The sequence below is a fragment of the Zingiber officinale genome, unplaced genomic scaffold (assembly GCF_018446385.1).
Source record: "Zingiber officinale cultivar Zhangliang unplaced genomic scaffold, Zo_v1.1 ctg201, whole genome shotgun sequence".
Lineage (NCBI taxonomy): Eukaryota > Viridiplantae > Streptophyta > Magnoliopsida > Zingiberales > Zingiberaceae > Zingiber > Zingiber officinale.
The window spans coordinates 1-18953 of record NW_024589884.1 but is presented as its reverse complement, the minus strand read 5'-3'; the positions used below and the strand labels follow the sequence as shown (position 1 = coordinate 18953).

Here is an 18953-nt window from a genome sequence, read left to right as displayed (position 1 = left end):
AGAAACAAAACCATGCATTTTGTTGTCTTCCTAGTGCTGTTAACCTAATGCCAATCTCACTATCACAAAAGCAAAGTATCTAAATCCTGAAACATATTGTTACTATTTTTCAAACTTCTGACAACAGCAGATCAAATGCAGCCAAACAGACCAGACAAAGCCTGCCATGCCTCTGGATAAGATCATAAGCCACCCTCAAATTTTGCCAATTCATGGATCATTCAAAAACTGCATGAAGCTTTGACCTGATCTATCAAGCCTTGCTTTTCAAGATCCAATCTTCCCTGATGTCTTCTGATGGCTTCAGTCCAATACATTTTGTTTTTCCTACTAAGCAGCTAGCTACCACCAAGTCAATGGTCCTTATCTTCTGATTCCTGCAGCTTTACCACTATTTCTTCATCACCTTCACCCTTCATCTCCATTCATTCTCATCTTTCTTCCCCATTCTACCTTTCCAAGCCATGAAATCCACCAGAAGAAGCTGCTCCTCTTATTTCAGCTTCATTTATCTCACACTCTTCTTCCTCAGAAGCATTAAAGCTGCTCAAGAATCTGACAGGGTCTTTAATCTCCCTGGCCAGCCAACTGCTCCACCCATCTCTCACTTCGCAGGTTACATTACAGTGAACGAACGAAATGGCAGGGCCCTCTTTTACTGGTTCTTTGAGGCTCAAACTTTGCCATCAAAGAGACCTCTTCTCCTCTGGCTCAATGGAGGTTATCTATTTAATGCATCTCACTTCTGATTTCAGGTCTTTCAGTTCATTTAATGTGCCTCTCCTTCATTTTCAGGCCCTGGCTGCTCATCCATTGGCTATGGAGCAGCTGTGGAATTGGGGCCTCTCAGGGTCAGTACACATGCAACAGGGCTTCAGTTCAATAAATATGCTTGGAATAAAGGTTCCCTATTACTCCTTTCTGAAAATTTTAAGATCATGGTTCCATTTTTAATTTTATATTGCTTTTGTTTGTTTTCAGAGGCAAATTTACTGTTTGTGGAGTCTCCTATTGGTGTTGGATTCTCTTACACTAACACATCCTCTGATCTATCAAAATTAGATGATGGATTTGTGGGTAATCAACTTGTGATATCATTTCAGAATATGTTACAGGTTTATGCTTGTTGAAATGATTGAATTATGATTTTTTTTGTTTGTTCTTCTTGTAGCTGAGGATGCTTATAGCTTCCTTGTAAACTGGTTGAGCAAGTTCCCAGAGTACCAATCACATGATTTTTACATAGCAGGAGAAAGCTATGCAGGTGATAAACATTCCAAAATTATCATAGAAATACAAAATAAAATAAAATAAAAGGAACTGAAAACTGAAAAGTTTCAGAATGTATCCATCAATTAGGAGAAAAAAATTAAAGAGAATCAATAATGTCCTTGGTGGATGTCATTGCCATAGAAAAAGTAATTTGACCATATCATCATGCAAAGTGGATTGTCCTCATTCTCTTCTTTTCCTTTTGTATTCAGTATGTGGTTTTATGTTCTAAACTCATGTTATAGGTCACTATGTTCCCCAGTTAGCTGAGCTTGTGTATGATCACAACAAGGATGCAAACAACTTCCCCCACATTAATCTCAAGGGCTTCTTAGTAAGCACGCAAAAATATCGATATATCGAAAAAAAATTGTATTTTTTAGACTATTTGCTCAAAATGTATATATTTGTTGAAGGTTGGCAACCCTGAAACTGATGACTACTATGACTCAAAGGGGTTGTTGGAATATGCATGGAGCCACTCTGTGGTTTCGGACCAAGTTTACGAGCTCGCCAAGCGTGTCTGCGACTTCAAGCTCTTAGACTGGACAAATCGATGCAACGAGGCCATGAATGCTGTCTTCAAACAGTACAATGAGATTGATATCTACAACATTTATGCTCCAAAGTGCAACCTTCCTCAGTCCTCATCATCAGCTGTTGATCCTGATGAAAGTAGTGTCACTAAGGTGATCAATTTGCAACTCAATTCACCTTTTCTTTCTGATTGGATCAAAGGATCATAAACAATTTGGTGTGGTGTTGCAGAAAAGCTTGGCGAGGAGAATAAGAAGGTACTCAGGGTATGATCCATGCTTCTCGAACTATGCCGAAGAGTATTTCAATAGAATTGATGTGCAGAAATCACTACATGCCAATGTGACAGGAAAAGTTGGAAGGTGGAGTGTTTGCAAGTAAGTTTTATCCTCATATGTCTTCATAGACGGAAAAAAAAGATGGAAGAAAAGGAAAACTGAGTAGGGTTGATGCCATTGCAGTGACTCCATATTGGGAACATACAATTTCACAGTCCTATCTGTTCTCCCAATCTACTCCAAGCTCATAAGAGCAGGCCTGAGAATTTGGATCTACAGGTATATTTTAAATGAAGTGTAATCAGCCCATGAGCAAAGCTTGTTTGAACTCTGATGCAAGTCGAAACTCTAACATTGCAGTGGAGACGCTGATGGCAGAGTGCCAGTGATTGGATCTAGATACTGTGTTGAAGCTTTAGGCCTTCCTCTCGAGTCTCAGTGGCAGCCATGGTTTCTAAACCACCAGGTCATTGCTTTCGGCAAGACGAATTAGCCAATTGTAGTAAGATTCGCTTGTTGATCGTAAGTAATCATGTTTGCGGCTTGTTTGTTGTTGTTGTTGGTGTAGGTAGGAGGAAGGTTTGTGGAGTACAAAGGGTTGTCCATGGTGACAGTTAGAGGAGCAGGGCACTTGGTGCCACTGAACAAGCCACAAGAAGCTCTTGTGCTGGTCAACTCATTCTTGAAGGGTCAGCGTCTTCCAACACTTCGACGATAGATTGCTTTTCTTGCGAGATCGAATCGAATTCAGATGCAAGTTTAGATCCATTTTCTTGAAGTAAAACTGAGGTTTTGATGTAGTGTTGGTTTGAATTAACTGGCCAAAAATATTGGATGGAAAAAACAAATGGAATAATGATTATATATATATATATATATAAATTTGTGTCCATAATTACGGTAAATTAGAGAAAAATCCTCAATCATAATATTAACTTTAGATGCAATCCCTATGTCCAAAAAATTTTATTTCCACCCCTGCATGCAAAGTATTACTTGTTTCAACTCTCTCATGCAAATGTTATTACCTAAATTGCCCTTCAAATTTTGTAGGTACAAAAAATCCAAAATTGAATACAAAAGTCCAAAAACTAGTATAATTCTTCTTAAAGTCAGTATTTTATATTAAAATCGAGTATATTTTCTATCAAAATTGTCCTTCTTATTTTTTAGGTATAAAAAGTTTAAAAATAAGTATAATTTCTGTTAAATTCAGCACTTTACACTAGAATCCAACACTCTATACTAGGATCGAATATATTTTCTATCGAAATTAACCCTCATATTTTTTTGGTACAAATAGTCTAAAAATGAGTATAATTCCTATTAAATTTAGCACATTAAACTAAAATCGAGTATATTTTGAGGTGAAAAAAGAACCGTTCACAATTTAATAGAAAATATACTAGATTCTAATTTAATATACTGAATTTAAGAGGATTTATACTGATTTTTAGATTTTTTGTACCTAAAAATATCATGAACAATTAGATAAATATGTTTGACTTCGGAATGAAAATAAAGATTTTCATGGATGAAGACTGCATATAAAAATTTGTTTGTCAATAGGACTACATGCAAAATTACCCCTGATAATAATAATAATTAAATATTAAAATAATTAAATAATAATAATAATAATAATAATGAAGGGTATGGGATCGAAAACGCTAACATATGCCAACTGCCAGCGCATCTCGTTCTCTTTTCAATATGTCGAGTGGGTCCTACTAAGGAGGAGCGAAGTACTGCCACCTCAGCGCGTGAAGCTTACGAGTATAGAATGTCCGTGTGTTTATAGGTTCCCCGGTTCTCCCCTCTTCGCTATATTTTATTTTATTCAATCCTCTCTCTCTCTTCTTCGCTCTTCGTCTTCGCCGTCGCTATTCACTGTGCCGCCGACGAGGAAGAAGCGAACGCGGAAGCAGAGGAAGCGGGAGGCGTAAGGCGATCTCAATACGGCTCTTCTTCTCCTATCTCAATCTCCATTTGCAGGATCTCGTGTCCAATCGCCTCTTAAGGTAACTAATCAATAATCTCATCGCTTTACTTGAACGCCTCGATTGTGGTGTGCGAATAAGTCGTCGACCCTGAAAATTGACTTTGCATGATCGAATTCGGTTTTTGCCCCTTTTTCTCCTTGTCGGATTGGTTTTCCTTGCGGCTTGAAATGGAATTGGTAGATATATTGGTGCGGGTTCTAGGTTTTTTCGTATGTTGATGTTTTTATTATGTTCAGGGATTTGTCGGTTTTGATTCGATTACGAGTTTGTTGATTAGGTTTTCATTACTTGTATTTGTACGTGTTTTGTATTGTTGGGCTTTATGATGTTGTAGATAAGTAGATTGTCTGCCAAGTCTAGCAAGTCGATTGTTTTTTCCTTTTTGTCTGGCAATTGTAGAGTACATACAGAGCAGAGGACATAGTAAATATATGATCTAATAACGCTGAATCTTTGTGCACTTTAGGTATTAGTTGTCACCAGAAATATTCAACCTAGATGCTTATGAAAAAAAAATACTTGCTTCATGGATGTTCACTTAGGCAGTAGTTAGAACAGCTAGTTGGTTTTGTGCGGTTTTTTTTTTCGGATTGTTAATTGAAATATTCAATATAAGCAATAGCAATTACTAAATTAATCTTCTTGCTAATTTTATCATATTGCCTATCTGTTGAAATATGACCTAATCATCGTGAAACCCTATTTTTTCTGTGGAAGAAGGGAACATCTATGGTAACTTATATGTGCGACAACGTACTCAACATTAATGTCATCCTTCCAAACAGCCTTTTCTATTTGTTTCAATGTCATGGCGTCCATAAAGAAGTACTTTTCACATGTAGTTATCTCAATGCCTTTTGAAGACAGTAGTTAGTTGGCATGCATTCTTTTGTGAATTAATTTTCATCTCTCTTGAAGCTGATTTTTTAGACTTTAGGTAGAACGATGTGTTCTAGCGTTGTTTGGTTTATCAATATTTATTTTTCCTCCCAATATTGTCAATATTTTAACTCAGTTTGAGTTATGAGGATCCCTGAATAATTGGGCTAGCTTGTTTTTGCTGTTGTGTATGCTCTACCTAATAGCACAATAAGAATTTTGATTGTCTAGAAGCATCATTTACAAACAATGATGTTACATGTTTGGATATTTGAATGAGCTTAGAATGTTTCATGACAATCTCTTGTATGCACTAATTTAGATTTTCTAGGTGATCTTCTTAGATGTTGCATGGTATTCTTGTCATAATGTGTTAGTTTCTTTCACTTGCTTAAGTTCATGTTTTCAAGCCAATTATAGTTACAATTTCCTTTTTCTTCTTAATTCATGCCAAGTATTTGTTTGGTCTAAGTTGTCATTACTCCTGCAGGTGCTAACTTTTGTGGACAACATGACATGATATTTTGAGGTTCTTGTTGGACCTCTGGATTCTGCTGCTACACCTTTGTGTTGTTCATTTGCAGCATAACTCTATGGCTAGAAAGGGATACCAACAAAGGAATGGGTTGAATTGTAATACACCTGACCATACTGCTGTAATTTCAGATTCAGTTAAAGAAAAATCAGAGATACAAAATGGAATGCCTGCTGAAACTGATCACCTAAATACTGATAATCTTTGTCATTCAAGGAGTCCTGGTGCAAAGACAAAAAAAACTAAAGCAAATGGCAAAAAGAACAGACAACGAGCTGGGCATGCTCTTGCTGGAGAGAAATCAGATGATGAAAACCCAATTTTACCTCAAACAATGGATAAGTCTCGCAATTTACATGATCTTTCAAGGAGCAAGCCTTCTTCAGATGCTTCCAAGAAAGCAGGAACTGATGGAACTTTTTCCAACATTGATGGACTGCATGTTGAAAGTAACAATGCAACTTTCATAGCCATGGCTTCAAGGAACTTAAGATCTTCGGTCCTATATGTTTCTACAGCAGCTACTCATTGGCTTGAAGAACAGAAACCATGGTTCAAAGCAATAAATTCTGTTATCCACAAGAGTCAGTGTTATGCTCGTGCTAAACTTGGACATGCTTATCCTATTATTTTGGCATGGGCTATGTATTGTGGTAAATTGGTTTTGCTTCTATCCATGGTTTGGCTGGACTGCAGTATTCGAGGTCTTGATTCTCTGTTACGGTTGGGAACAACATCTTTCCTTACAACAGTTTGGTGCAGCATACTTTCAATTACTGCAATGATTGGATTTGTGAAAATGATAATAGTCATGGTAAATTACAACTGTTAATTCATTTGATTCTTCTTTTGGTTAACTAGTTCACAGTAAAATATATCCATTTACTCTATGCATGCCAAAGCTGACCTCACTTAGTGGAATAATGTTTGGTTGTTATTGTTGTTGTACTCTATGCCTACAAAAACAATCTTCAACACTTCTCTGCATTTCTTTTCTATTTGCTACATTCCTCTTACTTGATAGTGCCTTTTGTTTTTGCTGTACTGCACCTGGTTGCTCCAGATGTTGTACTGCATCTTGAGCTCACTTGTTACTCCCTTGATTTAGTTTGTTTCCATGCATTGATACAAAGGATTGATAGAAATTGTTTGATCAGTAAAGTTCGACTGTAATTGGACTTGCCTCATGCTGGTCGTACTCCCTGATGAGCACAAGTCCACAGGTAGTATGGTCAATGAACTCTGATTGTTGTCATGCATAAATGACAAATTTAAAAACCAAATTCAAGAGTTTGAAGATCCACTACCTTTTATCTTAACAAGACATAACTATAGCCTTAATCATTCATATGTTTGTTCATGTGCATAAACTTTTTGTTATATGGTTGAGATTTTTTTATTGTTCCTTCTTCACCTTTTCTTTCATCTTCTGTTCTCACTGTTGATGTATTTCTCTTTCTTTGGACATTGTTTCTAATAATTTTGCAGGAATGAATTGTCGTTGACACTTTTGTTTACTTGAAGTTTAGTATTTGATTGTTTACCTTTTTATAAGTCTTAGAATTTTAGTTATCCTTTATGAACAGGTCATTGCTACTGCAATGGTAATTGTCATTGGTATTGGATTATCAATTCTGATTTTGGCTGTCCTTGCTATGGGGATCTTGTGGTTCTATGGCAGCTTTTGGGTAACAGGGTTTGTGTCAATTCTTTCAGGTAGCCTCCAGTGCTTATAATGATACTAAGGCCCATGTGAAGTACAACAATAGCTAAATTGGTCTATTGACACTTTACTTTCTCTTACACAGGAATCACATTTGTGCTCGGACATGATCGGATTGCCCTCCTTATCACCACACTATATTCTATGCACTGTGTTAGATGCTACTTAGGATGGCTTGGGCTGTTCTTCAGCCTTAATGCTTCTTTTATTTCCACGGATTTTCTTATTTACTTTCTGAAGAATAACATTAATGACTATAAGTCTGGCAGTTCTTCAGGGGAAGCTAGGCAAAACCAGAGTCAAGCTGGCTTTTCCTTTAGGGAGTCTTCTCATTCTTCACATGGGGGCGATGCTTTCCATTCTTCATCTAACATGCCACCTGATCGTAGCTCAGGCTTTCCTTCAACTAGTGGAACTGAGGAATTGACCTCTGAAGATGAAGTGGCTCGGTTGTTGAAGTGCTCAGATCACTATTCAGCTCTAGGTTTCTTGCGCTATGAGAATGTAGATGTCACTCAACTCAAGAGAGAGTATAGAAAGAAGGTGATAGTTGCAATCTATCAACTTTTTGGTTTCTGCTTATCAGTACATATTTTAACTAATTAATGTTCACAAACTGGCTTAGGCAATGCTTGTCCACCCTGATAAAAATATGGGTAACGACAAAGCTGCAGAAGCATTTAAAAAGCTCCAAAATGGATATGAGGTGGAAATCCTTATCTTTTTTTCTCAATGCAAGTTATATATTTTCTTCTCCTCTTATCCATTACCCAAACATTCATTAATGTAAAAAACAACAAAAATTTATCCTGATCATTTTTATCTTATCAGGTTCTGTTAGATTCTTTGAAGCGGAAAGCCTATGATGAAGAATTGAGAAAGGAAGAGCTATTGAACTATTTCCGAAGATTTCAGAATTCTCCACGACAGGTTGTCTATGCTCTCTTTTTCTTTTCTTTTCTTTTATTTTATTTTAGCTTTATTGTTGCAAACCTTTTAGCTTTGTAGCTGTCATATGAGAAGTGCATGTTGCTAGTCAAAATGTAGATTATCTTGGATCAGTAAAATCTTGGTGTTGATTTTCTAATATGGATGTAAAGCAATGAATGGAATACTTCTAGGTGGCTCAATTACCTGAAAACTGTGACAGTAACCAATATATAAGAAGTGTTGTTCTCTTTCCTATTCCATTCAGTTTTAACTGCTAAGGCCATGTACGTGTCTTTCTAAATCATCTATATTTGATCACCAGTATAAGTTTCATTTCCATAGTGTTGGATTTTGGGCATTACTGTATATAGGGAAGGGAATAGCTAAAACACCATAAAGGGTTTGGAAGAAAATTGTTGTTATTGATTTAAGGAGAAAGGAGCAAGCATTATGCTTACGGCTGGCTGGTTATTATTAATGCATGAGGCTCATATAGTTTACGTAATCCACAGACCTCTCAGATGAAGTTCAATGTTTTTTCAGACATTATCTAGACTGTCGGATTGCACTATTCTATGACTGAGATTAAGTTGAACTGGTTAACTCAATAAGTTGTGTTAGATTGGGTAAACTCCAGTTAAATTCACAAGTTAACTCACTTGGTAATTCTTAAATCAAAATTACCTAGTGAAGGTAGCTAGCAAGGTGAAATACAGAATGAAGCTGTGAAAATGCAATAGACTATGGTGGTGGAGGATCAATAGATATTGCACCTTTGTGTCTGAGAAGATATATCCGTTTCTGCAGTCCATCCATCCGTGCCCATAGTAGCTCTTGGCCTATAGCAGAGTGATCAACATTATATCCTTTAGTACTCATCTGTTTCATCTACAACCAAGTTTTATCTCACTAGGTGGGGTTGGCTGTATTGATCCTTTTACGCTATTAAGCTCTATTTTCTACTATATCATCATCTATATTTAAATAAATTTTATCTTGTTTTATTATTACTAATCAAGTCTTTTTTGGTCTTCCTCGTTTGATATGCATATTTGTCATAGTTTCACATCGCCTAATTGAAGCATTTATTGATTACATGCCCATACCATCTTAAACGATCTCTCGAAATTTTCCTCAATAGATGTAACTCCAACTGTCTCTCTAATGCTCTCATTTCTTATTTTCTCCATCCTCGTATGTCCACACATTCATCTTAACATCCTCATTTCTACAACTCTCATCCTTTGCTCATGTGAGTAATATCCCAACATTCAGCTCCATATAACATAGCAGGCCTAACTGCGATTTTGTAAAACTTTCATTTAAACTGCAGGATGGGTGAAATGGAGGGGAGCGTTGAGTGTTTTATGTCACCGTAAAGTATCTCTTAAACTTAAAGATAAATTCTATAAAGCTGAATGTTGGGCTATGACTCGAGCACATGAGTAGAAGATGAGAGTTGCAGAGATGAGGATGTTAAGGTGGATGTGTGGACATACGAGGATGGGCAAAATAAGAAATGAGAGCATTAGAGAGAGTCGGAATTGCATCTATTGAGGAAAAACTCCGAGAGACACGTTTAAGATAGTACGGTCATGTACTTAGACGACCAATAAATGTTCCAGTTAGGCGATGTAAAACTATGATAAACATGCATATCAAACGAGGAGGACAAAAAAAGACTTGGTTAGCAACAATAAAATAAGATAAAATTTATTTAAATATAGATGATGATATAGTAGGAGATAGAGCTCAATGACGTAAAAGGATTTATACAGTCGACCCCACCTAGTGAGAAAAGGCTTTGTTGTTGTTGTTGTTTACGGTCATATAAAACACTTGACGCTCTCCTCCATTTCAACCATTCTACTTGTATTCTATGTAAGATATCTCTCTCAATCCCTCCATCATTTTATAAAAATGATCCTAAATATTTAAAACTCTTGGTTCGGATAACTCATCATCTCCTATCTTAACAATTATCTCATTACGTCTAATATTGCTAAATTTAAATTATATATATTCTGTCTTTATTTTACTAAACCTAAAACTTTTCCCCTCTAGTTTTTCCCGTCAAGATTTTAGTTTAGTATTTACTCCTTTACATGTTCCACCTATCAAAATAATATCATTTACCAAAATAATATTATCCGCAAATAACATACATACTGTGTTTTGAATGTGTGCAGTGAGTTCATTCATAATTAGTATAAAAAGATAAGGATTTAGAGCTGATCCATTGTATGCAGCCTTACCCTGCTTTTTGCAAGAGGCTCTTTCTAGGATTCTAACTCGTGACCTTTTGGTCACATGACAACAACTTTACCGTTGCGCCAAGGCTCCCCTTCTATTGGAAATGCTTTAGTTACTTCACCTAAATCTTACTCTGGTCATTACATCTCGTACATATCTTTAATTAGTTCAATATATGTTACGTTAGCACCTTGTTTTTCTAGAATTCTCCATATAATTTCTCTAGGAACTCTACCATAAACTTTTTCTAAATCAATGAATCCCATGTCTAGATTTTATTTTTGCTCCGTGTATTTTTAATTAATTGTCTAAGAAGATGTATATCTTTTATTATCGACCTTCCAGCCATGAACCCAAATTGATTTTCGGTAGGTCTCCTTCCTTAATCTTTTTTGTATTACTTTTTCCCAAAGTTTCATCTATATAGTACACTCTACAAAATACAATGATTAGCAAATTAGCATCTCATTTAGTTTTCTGCCTTTTCTTTGAATGTTAAATGTTCTTTGGTTTAAAACCTATATCATATGTAGCATTACATTATCAATTCTGTAGCTGTATGGTGTTAATTTTTTTTCTACTTAAAATTTAAAGTATGATATTAAGGAGTTGGAGTTACTGAACATTGCTAAGCATATAAACATATCTGACTCTCACAATCATTCGTTGAGCACTAAACTGACTGGATCATTTTTTCATTTTTCCTGAACATCTGAAATAATGTATGAATCAGTTTAATATGTAACATACGAACTCGAGCTTATCTTTGCCACATCTATTATAGTTTCCATTAGCAGGAGCTGCAAGTAATATTATAGAATTGGTTTAACCGTTTCTCTATTTATGAGTATATTATTGTGAAACTTATTCTGTCTATGATTCATGATTGCTATAAGTAGGTTTTAGAATTTTATGATCTATGGATCGTGAGTTTATGAAACTTCATATTGTATAGGTAGGCCATCATAGGAAAGCATGTTTGGCAAACTTGGTCACAATATTCTTTACTAGAATGCATGTTAATATACTTATCTACATTGGATGTGGGAGCTCTGTTTATTTGTTGGTATTAAGTTTCTAACAGTCGTTTCTTTGCAGAAAGGGAAACATGGTATTTTCAGACCAGGATTTAGTCATTCTGAAACAGAATATGAAGGCTCGTACAAAGGAGAATCAAGAAGAATAGCCTGCAAGAAATGCAAAGATTTTCACATCTGGATTTGCACAGATAAATCTAAATCCCAAGCAAGATGGTGCCAGGTTTTAAAATTGTACTCAGGCAATATACTCTTTTTTTTTCTTTCAAGACATCTCACAAATATCTTTGTGGTAGGATTGCAAAGAGTTCCACCAAGCCAAAGATGGCGACGGTTGGGTTGAACAATCTTCCCAACCTCTTTTATTGGGATTAATGCAGAAGGTATCTGCAACACCCATTGCTTCGCTGTCTTATCTCCATGTGATACCCATTTTTGTATATACTTCATGCATTTTGTCTCGATGTGAACTTTTCCAGTTGGATCTGCCAAGAGTGTATGTATGTGCAAATAGCAAAATTTACGAGGTGACGGATTGGTTTGCCTGTCAGGTAGGCTGTCCGACTTATTTAAAATTTTTAGTAGCTTTTAGACTGTAATACTCCAGGATTCAGTAATGCAAATCCAGGGAGCTTGATTTATTCCAGTTGTTGTTCTGGTTTTCATTGCAAACCTTCATCTGATTCGCTCTCTTTAAAATTATGGTTTATTTTGTAAATTGTTTGACAATTAAAATGATCTCATAACTCAACTTTTGGTGTCAGGGAATGAATTGTCCTGCCAACACTCACAAACCAAGTTTTCACGTCAACACCAGCCTAACCAAGCAAGCAAGCTTCAAAGGAACAGGTACAGCTTCATCTTCCGCCCCAAGAGACGAGACCATGACAGAGGAAGAATTCTTTGAGTGGTTGCAGAACGCGATGCAGTCAGGCATGTTCGAAACCAACAGCACCACTCCGAGCGAGAGCCCTTCGCCCGCGAATGGCAGCAGTTCCTCCAAGAGCAGCAGCACGAAGAGGAAAAAGAAAGGGAAGAAGCAATGGTGAACACAACCAACATAATCAAGGCGAGGCGGGTGCAAAGAACTGGGGTAAATTCATCCTCATACTTGTAGATGTGGTAAAATAATCTTAAAAGGAAACGACACCGTATCAAATATACATGCTCTCCGCCCTTTTGAATTTACTATTTTGCCGCTCAATTACTGCTACTTGTTATGAGCAATATTTTTAATTTGGCAATAACAGAAGTCAGAAGGTTAGCCTGTTCTGTGCCATTCATGGTCCATCTCAATACTAAAGATTTTGAAGTTAGCTACTAACTTTTGATGTTTTAATAAACTTATTCCAAAATTTTATTTCTAATAAACAAATTTTATGGATTCAATATCATAACAAATTTGGTAGGAAAAAATCGGTGAATATCTCTTAGTTATTTTCCCTTATTTCATCGATCAGAAATATTCTAAATATTAATTTATTTGACTGATGATGTGCTAATATTTTTTATAGATAGTCATGTCACCATCATGCACTTTCGACCGTTCCTTTGAGGCCGCCTCCTCCCCTATTCAACTACCACGAATCAAACAAGATTTCCGAGTCATGGTCGCTCCCAAACGATGGCAAAAAAACAGTATATAATTATTGAATGGAGAATTTCACTTTGCCCCCCAAATTTGCATGTTTTTACATTTTTTATCTTTGTGTGTCACGTTCTCTTTTTTAAAAAACTCTTCTCAAGTTTAAAATTTACACACTCATATTATACGAATTTATAAAGGTTGAGAGAGAAAATAAAATATATTAATTTGTTCTCCAAGCTTCACTTTAATAGTCGTGCGCGATAAATAATATCTCATTTCCATGTAAAGAGACAAGTTTTTCCCTTCTCTCTCATTCCCGCGGTAGCATATCTCAGCCCTGCTCAACCTATAAACCTCCGCCCTGCTCCAGCTCTGCAGATCTGAGGAAGGCGAGGGCTTCTCGTGAAAAAAGATTAGGGTTCTTGCTGCGGGATCTGATGCGTAAGTTCGTGGCATGAAGCTCCCGGATGGTTTTGGCTTTCCGGGGAACAAGGCGACGCTTCTCCGGTGTTGTTCGGTTGTTTGATCATTGATGACCTTGCAATGGCGCCCCTCTGAAGTTCGAGGCCCTTCTAACTCGGATGGAGATTTCAGGGCCGATTACGCCTGGCCAGGTGCGCGATTTTTTTCTTCCTTTTCGTGAGTTTTTGAAGCGATTTATTCTATCTCGGGGGGCAAAATGTTAGGATTCTCTAGGGTTCTTTTGTGATATTTTTGCGGTTTGGATATTGAGCGCATCAGATAATGTGATTTTGGGCATTTTCTTGCTGTAGATGGCGGTGTTGGTTGGATTCATCCCCATTCTTTTGGCATGGATGTATGCAGAAGCGCTAGAGTTCTGGAACAAATCAAGGTCACTTCTCCTCCCAGAATTCTGATGATGATCAGATTTGGATCGCGGCCTGATTTTTTTATTCTATATTTGTTTTTAAAATAAGCAGGCAAGCAACTGTCAATCCCACCGTCCCTGATATTTTACTCAAGGAAGAAGCCAAAAAACAATTGTTGGAGAGTGGCCTGTCACCGGAATCTTCAAGAGCTTACAAACAAAAAGCAGGACTTTTCAGGTTACTTGAAGCCTAAGAAAAAAAGAAAAAGAAAAAAGAAGCCTTAATGTTTTGTCGCTGTCACTCACAAGTGCACTTGTTTGATTTCACTGCCTAGATTTTTCATGATGGAGAAGGATTTCCTACTAGACAATCGCTTGACATTGAGAGCTGCGTAAGTATTGCCATGATATTCTATGTTAATGGGAATAGCTTGCTTAACTACCGAATTGCTGGTTTTCAGATCTGAATTTGGAGCCTTCTTGGTTTATTTCTACCTATGTGATAGAACTGATCTGTTTGGGGAGTCCAAAAAGGTTCTATTTCTTCACAACCGAATGAGAATGAATACATTTCAACTTTATCCATTTAAAGTTTGTGCTTCACAAGTTAGATGAGCATATCAATCACATGCTTCTTTAATCTGACAAAGGTTCCTGAACCATTATGCTCTTGCTCCAAACCACTCAAATTGTTGTAACAACTTTAGCTCTAAGGCCTCCCAGATCGATCTTTATAACAAGCTGTTATAAATGAATATCCAATTTGTTATAAAATTTCCTCCCTCTAAATTATTCGGGACAACGTGAATTTATTCTGAATAATTTCATTAAAACATCGAGATAAACTATCTCAGTAGATAGTGTTGAATGTTGTCAATATCTGATCTTTTGTTTTTAGGTAGATAAATTCTTGACTGATTACACATCACTGCAACTTCTTTTTTTTACTACACCATTTTTAGTGTTCCCAGACTTTGTAAGCTTTGTTACTTTTAGCCTGAAAAATCTGAGGAAAAGCAAGGGTTCATTTCGGGAAACAATATAGTTAACTAAGCACTTCTTGTAAAGATGAACATCATGTATTAGCAAGTTCTTGTAATTTCTTCAATCTGAGACACATAATTGAACTGCCTTTTGTCCTTTGCAGAACTACAACAGGGATCTTTTCTTTTTTCTGTTTTTCCTTCTCATCATTGTAGCAGCAATGACTTCTTTAAAGATCCATCACGACACTTCTCCATTCTCATCGAAACCAGTCCAATATCTCAATAGGCACCAAACTGAGGAATGGAAAGGATGGATGCAAGTAAGAGAACCCTTCCCCAAAGAAAGCATTTATGTTTCTTGTGCTTAGTTCCTATTTAGTTTACTAACACTACAATCTATCATCCTGGAAAATTTTGAACACTATAAAATTTAAGAACTCAGATTATTGAAGGCTCGACTGGAACTTGACACTCTCTTTCCTGTTCAGGTACTCTTTGTGATGTATCATTACTTTAATGCTAAAGAAACTTACAATGCAATTCGTGTTTTTATTGCTGCATACGTGTGGATGACTGGGTTTGGCAACTTCTCTTATTATTATGTCCGAAAAGATTTCAGCCTTGCGCGATTTTGCCAGGTGATAACCTTGAACATAAACAATGTTTATTCTTGTTGAAATATCAATTGTAAATCTGAAACCAAAACTTGTGGATTTTGTCATGTAGAACAGATGATATGGCGATTGAACTTTTTTGTAGCATTTTGCTGCATCATCCTTGGCAACCACTATATGTTGTATTACATCTGCCCTATGCACACATTTTTCACTTTGATGGTCTACTGCTCACTTGGAATTCTTAATAAATACAATGAGACTGGATCAGTGATTGCAATCAAAATTGCTGCATGCTTCTTGGTGATCGTTGCAGTGTGGGAGATTCCTCGTGTCTATGATTTCGTTTGGGCGCCCTTCACTTTCCTTTTAGGTGGGCATCATTAGAACTTGAGTGAGAGTCCACACTGTTTGCTTGATTCCGGTGTTTCCAAACTGATAGTGATAACCTTAAATTGCAGCATATAATGATCCGGATGCCTCAAGGAAGTACCCACCTATGCACGAATGGAATTTCCGAGCTGGCCTTGATCGCTATATTTGGATATTGGGAATGATATATGCTTATTTTCATCCAATGGTAAGTGCCTGACCATCTCAACTAACATGGTAGGATTCTTGTTGATAATTTGACAATTTTTAGTACAGGTAGAGGGATGGTTGGAAAAATTAGAACAAACAGAAGTGAAGCTGAGAACATTGATCAAAACTTGTATCTCTGCAATCTGCCTTGTGGTATTACTTCAAATGCAGGATTTGTTCCTTACTGAAGTCTTTCCACATGTGTGAAATATCTTCTTTTTGCTTTATCTAAGTGTTCTAATTCCAGGTTGGTTATCTATGGTATGAGTACATTTACAAGCTCGAAAAGTATACCTACAACAGATACCATCCATATACATCATGGATACCGATCACGTGTCGTATTCTCCATCTCATTCAATTTTTTTTACTATCACTGTGTTCTAATTCGTGCTGATACATCTCATTCTGCAACTACTGGGCAATCAGAGTATGTATCTGCTTGCGGAACATCACTCAGGAATTTCGAAGCTATACCCTCACCCTCTTCGGGTATTACTCTCATTCTTTCACAAGCATTGCAACTTTTGGTTGATTTTATTGGAGATTAGATAGCTGAATGTCTTGCTACAATAAGGTGGCTCGGAAAGATGACACTGGAGAGCTACATAGCACAGTTCCATATATGGCTAAGGTATGTGTTCCTTTACGTTCGTTTGAGTTCAAAAAAAAAATGCACCACCACATGTTACCCCAAAGCTTCCTGGATCCTCTTTGTGACAAAATGCAGATCAGGGAAACCAGATGCACAACCTCAAAAGCTACTGTCGATCGTTCCCAACTACCCGATGCTGAACTTTATGCTCAACACCATCATATTTGTCACTGTACATAAACATCGAACCTGATAATAGAGATTGGTACATGGCATGTAGATCAAAATGGAGTACTAACTTGTCTTTGAATTCCTTGTATAGGTTGCGCATCGAATATTTATTCTAACAAACAAGCTGAAGCCTGCAATGATACCGACCGGGGACAACAAGCAATTGCTCTTCAACTTGATTTCAGGAGTCATCATCTCTATCACCTTATATGCTTTGTCATTGGTTTTACTCAATCTTATGAATAAACAGGTACATTATGCACATGCTTCTAATCTAAATAAATAAATCTCTCTCTATTCGGTGAACTTAATGTTGTTTCATTCGTCTGCAGAAAATATAGGAATTTGAGTTCTAAGCAAGAACTTGACGGTGAAGTAGAATATCTGTTGTGTTTTGTTGATATGCAGGTTTAGTGTACAGAGTGGAATTAAGGAAATAGAATTGTCATCAGATTTAAGGCGTTAATGGAATATTTAGTGACGATTATTATTTCATAAACAGCTTGATTATAGTACTACAATAATAATAATCAAGTATTTTCTCACTAGGTGGTTGGATAAATCTTTTTACGTCATTAAACTCCATCTTTTATTATATCATCTATATTTAAATAAATTTTATTTTATTAATTTTTAGATTAAATAGGCAATTTAAGCTGCAACTGAAAATGTAAAATATATTCCTATATGAAAATAATGGCATACAAATAATATACTACACTTTTTAATAAAAGTGATTAATTAATTTTTTAAAACAAAATAATACAACAAATTCTCTCTGCACTTTATTCCTTCAACTTACATCATTAGTCATTGTTAACTCACTGCTTGTGTTTTTCAGCTCATAATTGGTCATTATCGGCTTGTGTTTTGCCAAGTAAAAGTACTTACTGACATGATTATGAACGTCTCATCATAAGACACTTTAACGAAAACGCCGATGAACTAGAACTCAGCAGGCGGCCCAGGCTGATATTTTTAGCAATGTGGAGCAAACTTCACCAACCTAAAACATTGCAGGGGAATTAGTTGACAACTCGAAGAAACAATAACTGAAAACATATGGATCATCAGGAAACTTAAATCTCACCCTTCGGTTCTTAACATCAATGCACTATTCCAGTCGGTACAGACATATAGTTATAATATTAATGATCAAATTCAGATTTTAATGAATGACAAATGAATTAAAGTTAGATATTATATTTATCTAACTTTTTTACTGAGTATGTAGGAATTGATATGTCTTGAGTATCTGACACTAGACTGAAGCCCAGTTAGGTCCGAGAATCTAATAACTGACACGAAGTCAAGATAAATCAAGGTGTGACTAGATATCTAATACAAAACTCAGCTGGGTCTGCAGGATTTGACAACTGACCGAAGTTCAATTGGATCTGCGGACCTGACAACTGGCAAGAAGACCTAGTGGGTCAAAAGACAAATCAATTGATTGCAAATGATACGTAAATGTGAGTGAGGAGAGTGATCCAGTGAGAACGAGTCCTAATGAGACTATAGGCACGGTCCAGCTTAGAGCTATTTTGGATGTCTAAGCAGAGATCTTAACTAGATCTTGATCTTTAAAAAATATGTTCTAATTAATAATTATTTTATTTTAATTGTGCTAACTCTATTTTATAGGTTATTTTTTATTTTTTAAACTAATATATTTTACAAGAGTGAAGTGCAAAAGTAAAGTTTCAATATCCGATGTACCTCCGAGGTGCGCAGAGGCATCCTGGACCTAATGGAGGTGCCTGTGCATAGATTTGAGCGAAAGCATCCTGGAATGCACTGGAGGCACCTCGAAGGTGCATTAGATGTACTTTGGAACGAAACAGTAGTCATCGGAGCTGATAAGAGGCCAAAGTTTACAAGATTAAATTTGCAGATGGAGGTGCCTTTAATACTCTTTAAAAGGCATGTTCGACCAACACTTGATACATAACTTTCCTACGAGCTTCCATGATCATCCTAGTGTGCCGTCTTTGTGATACTATTGTGTTGCAACTCTGCTACGCTCGACTACTACAGACGAACCAACACTGACACTCGAGCACAACCAAATTTCTATCTTC

At 36.4% G+C, this 18953-nt stretch overlaps 3 protein-coding genes and 1 long non-coding RNA gene across 4 annotated transcripts; 3 read left to right on the top strand and 1 right to left on the bottom strand.

The window, feature by feature from the left end:
• The first annotated feature begins 200 nt into the window (after positions 1-200).
• LOC122036740 (serine carboxypeptidase-like 26) lies at positions 201-2962 on the top strand. Its single transcript, XM_042596145.1, has 10 exons — positions 201-720; positions 796-903; positions 982-1077; positions 1172-1264; positions 1518-1606; positions 1689-1961; positions 2041-2186; positions 2271-2366; positions 2448-2553; positions 2656-2962. The coding sequence occupies exons 1-10, from the start codon at positions 465-467 to the stop codon at positions 2803-2805; spliced, it is 1413 nt and encodes a 470-aa protein (XP_042452079.1). The 5' UTR covers positions 201-464; the 3' UTR covers positions 2806-2962.
• Positions 2963-3914: 952 nt separating this feature from the next.
• Positions 3915-12719, top strand: LOC122036737. Its single transcript, XM_042596142.1, has 10 exons — positions 3915-4108; positions 5460-6318; positions 7091-7220; positions 7313-7770; positions 7853-7933; positions 8059-8157; positions 11509-11670; positions 11744-11830; positions 11927-11998; positions 12212-12719. Exons 2-10 carry the CDS (start codon positions 5563-5565, stop codon positions 12494-12496), a joined length of 2130 nt encoding a protein of 709 aa, XP_042452076.1. The 5' UTR covers positions 3915-4108; positions 5460-5562; the 3' UTR covers positions 12497-12719.
• A 557-nt stretch (positions 12720-13276) lies between these two features.
• LOC122036738 (protein REDUCED WALL ACETYLATION 2-like) lies at positions 13277-17417 on the top strand. The gene is made up of 16 exons (XM_042596143.1): positions 13277-13649; positions 13809-13888; positions 13977-14102; positions 14200-14256; positions 14326-14398; positions 15012-15170; positions 15339-15488; positions 15582-15837; positions 15926-16044; positions 16113-16199; positions 16294-16382; positions 16476-16538; positions 16624-16680; positions 16777-16873; positions 16964-17122; positions 17205-17417. The coding sequence occupies exons 1-16, from the start codon at positions 13617-13619 to the stop codon at positions 17211-17213; spliced, it is 1614 nt and encodes a 537-aa protein (XP_042452077.1). The 5' UTR covers positions 13277-13616; the 3' UTR covers positions 17214-17417.
• A 112-nt stretch (positions 17418-17529) lies between these two features.
• LOC122036736 lies at positions 17530-18947 on the bottom strand. Its single transcript, XR_006127430.1, has 2 exons — positions 18592-18947; positions 17530-17878 (listed from the first exon to the last, which is right to left on the bottom strand). It is a non-coding gene; the product is annotated as an uncharacterized LOC122036736 (long non-coding RNA).
• Between the last annotated feature and the right edge of the window lie 6 nt (positions 18948-18953).